Genomic DNA, 4,125 nt, shown 5'->3' on the forward strand with positions numbered 1-4,125 from the left:
CACACACACACACACACACACACACACACACAAATCCAGAAAGAACTCAGTGTTGGCGAGGTCTAAGGTTTCCCCCCCCAAAACATTGCCAGTCATGATTTCCCCTGAGGCTGCTGAAAAGGGATTCCATCAAAGGGAACAGGAATCTATGCATTTCAAATACAGTGCCAAACATTTCTGAGGAGATAGATGAGGGGGGGTACACACAGGTGCACTAAAAGCCTATTACTTTTCAGAAACAAACATGTATTTCTCCATGTTTTCTAATGGCATATGCATAGAGGTGCATTTTAGCTCATTTAACATTGCCACATTTGCCTTCTTATAGAATATTATAATAATGTTAATCAATCAGGGAAAGAAGTTGGCAAAAAAATAAGATTGCTGGATCAAAAAAAGGCTATAAAGGTAACTCATCCAAGACTGTGTTGGTAGAGTTGAAAAAGAAAAGCATTTCGAAAGACAAATGGATGTTGAAGATGGGTGAAGTAATGGCGGATGCGGTGGTGTGTGGATAAAAGGACAGTAATTACACCACAAAAGGGACCCCTGGCTGAGCCCAGCAAAACTGTGATAATTATGTCTGTCAATGTGGCTTCTTCCTCCTCATTAGCTTCAGGGGCAGTGGCCTTAGAGTAAATAATCTGTCGCTTCTTTCTGGGAATCAGGGGTCAGAGAGGCAAAGGAAAGGAGCGATCTGAGCTCCTTGCAAAGCAGAGGGTGACATGCACAAAGGAAAATGCTTGGATAATGATTAATGCTTGACCACAAATGCTGCAAGCACTCCCAGATGTACGGCATCATTAGCAGAAGGAATTTTTAGAAGGACTGTGCAGTGACACAAAATGTGGTCAAAGCCTGGTTGTCTTTGACTTGTCTGTCCGTTTTTTACAAAGTGAAACGCTGTGCAGTTTCTTTTCCATTTCACCACCTGTTCTCCGTGCTTTTGTTTTCAAACTTTCAGGGATGAGCTCGAGTTGGCATTTAGCTTTTCGAGCTCTCTATCTTACATAAACGCAGGATCAAGGCGCTGCAGCAAGCAAGGTGTTGAAAGTTGAAACGTTTCTAAAACAGATATTTGTGCGAGCTATTTCAGTGCAAGTTATTTTACTTTCAAACCAAAGAGCACTTTTTTGCTTTTTCGTTGCAGTCTATATTCTTCCCACAATGGGAGGACAGCTGAAATGCGGGACAGCTCTTTCATGTTTGCGCTTTAGTATTCATGCAGGAAAGTCAACACACAGCTACAGCATGTCTGTGTCCTTGAGATTGGCTAAACTGAGTGGCAGCACTAGCATTCGGCACCACCTTTCATTTCGGTGGGGGAGATTACTTTTCTTTTTTTTTTTTTTTACAAATCCACGAGAGGAATTTTAACCAGGAAGCATGAAAAGAAAATAGAACATTACGACCATTATACCTAATTCAAGTAGAATAATTGGTAATGAACACAATGTGTTCTGTATGTGTGTGTCCTTTTGTGAAATTTCTTCTATAGAAAGGCAGGCAAATTTTCACATTTCATGCAGCCCTTGTGTAGGTGTATTTAAAGAACATTGTAAGTCACTCATGTTTCCCTTCTGCCACCTCTAATAACCATAGTAAGTAATTCTGCCTGACAACTCATAGACACTTGATTCAAATTCTGTGTCTATAAATCATTAAAAATCATAGATATCATCAAATCTGTACTTGTGGGAATCTGCACCATTTCAGAATTCTACTGCTAAATGTTCAAAACAATCTCCACAATAAAACAATTTACAGTACAGCACTCCTGAACACTGTAAGAACACCAATAATAGTCTGAGAGCCCAACTTGTCATTAAATCCAGTGTGGAAGAAGATTAATAAGATAAAACAATTTGACATTTTTAATCCCCCATAATGACATAAAATTAAATTACAAACAGACATAAAGACATGAACAGACAAAATTGTGGATTAATGTTGTATATTCGGTTTTATCAGCTGTTCAGAGCATTAAGAATCAATCCTGTTGTTGAGGGTATTGAACATGAAGAGAAAAAAAATACTATGGTGACATTAAAGTCATGAAGAAATGGTCCATAATTATTTTCCTTTTAAGTAACGTCCATGAGCTTAACAAATCAGTCAAAGAGACATACAAAGAAATTAAATGAGAAACTACATGTTTACCTTTTGAGCTCATGTTTTGGTGTCCTTGACAAGTTTTTCTTCAGCAAAAAAACATTAAAAAGCAATTGATTATGATCCGGTGGCTTACCTACTACATTTTGCTCATGTAAGACTATCTTAAGTAGGTCTACTATAAATAATATTAAATGAATCCCTATGTTTCAAAAAATGCAGCACTGTTTGAGTGTGTCGACTATCATTATAATGCCAATTATACATAAAAAATGCAGTGATATATACACATTCATTTATTTTCCTGCAAAATATGTCAACACCTTTCCACTGATGCATCTCGCACTCGAGGGTGTGCATAAAAATTCCATTCAATATAAATGTGATCATTGATTTTGGGGCACGATCCAGCCAACACCTACTCTATCAAGTCTCAATCACATCCCTCAAATCAAGTCCCCCATGTCATTATGTCCCACCTGAACATTCAGCTCCCTCACATCAACAGCCTGCAGGCTTTAAAGTCCCACCACTCTATCATTTTTCATGCAGAAACGTGTCAACATGCAACATCAAAGCATGACAGAAATTGAGGTCTGAAAGCCATTTCTTGATGTTGTTAGTCTGATGACATTGTAGAGACGCCTGTACATGACTAAACTAAATCAGAAGTAAAACATTCCTGAATGATAAGATAATAAAGTAATTGAAGGTAATACAAATGAAAGTTTATGTTGAATAGTCAAAAGGTTGGAAATGTTGGAACTTTAATCAGATAAAAAGTAAAGCCAGGGTTTCAGTCTTTTTTTTGCAAACAAGATGTTTGAAAACACTGATCTTTAACAGGTTTTCCCAAAAACAAGGTAAACTGAAAGGCATACAAACCCAACCTTCCCACATGTGTCTATAGCTTATCTAGCATAGTACTGTGTGATGTTCACAGTTTACCAATGCTAGTGCGTAGATTTCTTTATATTTTAAGTTAGTCTTATGACACCCATTAAAATAGTTAGATCTTGAGGAGAGAGGAAGTGAAGGAATCAATGAAGGAAAAAGAAAGAAGGCATCAGAAGCAAATGTTTTCTGCTCTCATTCCTCCATCCAGATGGAGTCTTGATTGAAGTGTTTTACCCAGACTGTATGGTTTCATCCGCCAGTCCCTGCTCAAACACTCTGCTCCCTCTCTTCCAGATGGACCATGACCCTCGCAACCCTACTTACATTGCCTCGCAGGGCCCACTTTTTTCTACCGTGGCGGACTTCTGGCAGGTACAACTCATCTTCATTCATGCTGGTTTTTAATCCTTTACTGTTTTGGTTCTGTAAAGATGAGGGTTTAGAAGAACCACCAGAGAGATGGTTTTGTGTGACATACCTATTCACGTGGGATTGTCTGATGTGTTCTTCTTGGTCCAAGAGTGTCTAGATTACTATTTATTTTAGTGTTGAAGCACTGGTTGAATTTCTCAAAGTGGGATCAATGAAATAAAATAACCCCAGTTTGTGCCTCTCATGTGCTACCATTACATTCTAGATTACTAGACTGACATTGCCTGACAGTAAGTCTGGAACCTATCAGTTCATTTGTTATTTCCAAGTGGCGTTATCAACAGCCTGAGACCAAAATGCCCTTGGGCGCAACCCGGCGCAAGGGTGCGCAAGCCAAAATAACGTTGCTGTATTTTGCGAAAAGTTGGAATGGTCCACAAGTGTCAGTTATCATATTAAACCCACCCCATATGATATAAACGGCTGGATTGACCCAACCAGGACATGGTTGGCTGGAAATCTATCTGAATGGGAGCGGAACCAGATGTATGTGCCAGAGCAAATAAAACATGGGCTCACATATTTGTCTGGTTCCCAGGTTATGATTATCCTTCAAATAAAAGTAAGATACAGAATAATTGTTTATTGTTTTGGAAATCTGACATGACAGACCTCCAACTAGTGCTTCTACTGTTCTTACTTATCAATAAACAACAACTCCCCCCCCCCCCAGGAAGACTAGAA

At 38.8% G+C, this 4,125-nt stretch overlaps 1 protein-coding gene across 1 annotated transcript in view; it reads left to right on the top strand.

Moving 5' to 3' along the window:
* Positions 1–4,125, top strand: part of ptprn2 (protein tyrosine phosphatase receptor type N2) — a 125,020-nt gene that overhangs the window by 108,341 nt on the left and 12,554 nt on the right. Inside the window, exon 16 of the mRNA XM_032504341.1 lies at positions 3,304–3,381. Coding sequence (XP_032360232.1) covers positions 3,304–3,381 — 78 coding nt within the window. The remainder of the gene's footprint in view (positions 1–3,303; positions 3,382–4,125) is intronic.

The sequence above is a fragment of the Etheostoma spectabile genome, chromosome 22 (assembly GCF_008692095.1).
Source record: "Etheostoma spectabile isolate EspeVRDwgs_2016 chromosome 22, UIUC_Espe_1.0, whole genome shotgun sequence".
In the NCBI taxonomy this organism is placed as follows: Eukaryota; Metazoa; Chordata; class Actinopteri; order Perciformes; family Percidae; genus Etheostoma; species Etheostoma spectabile.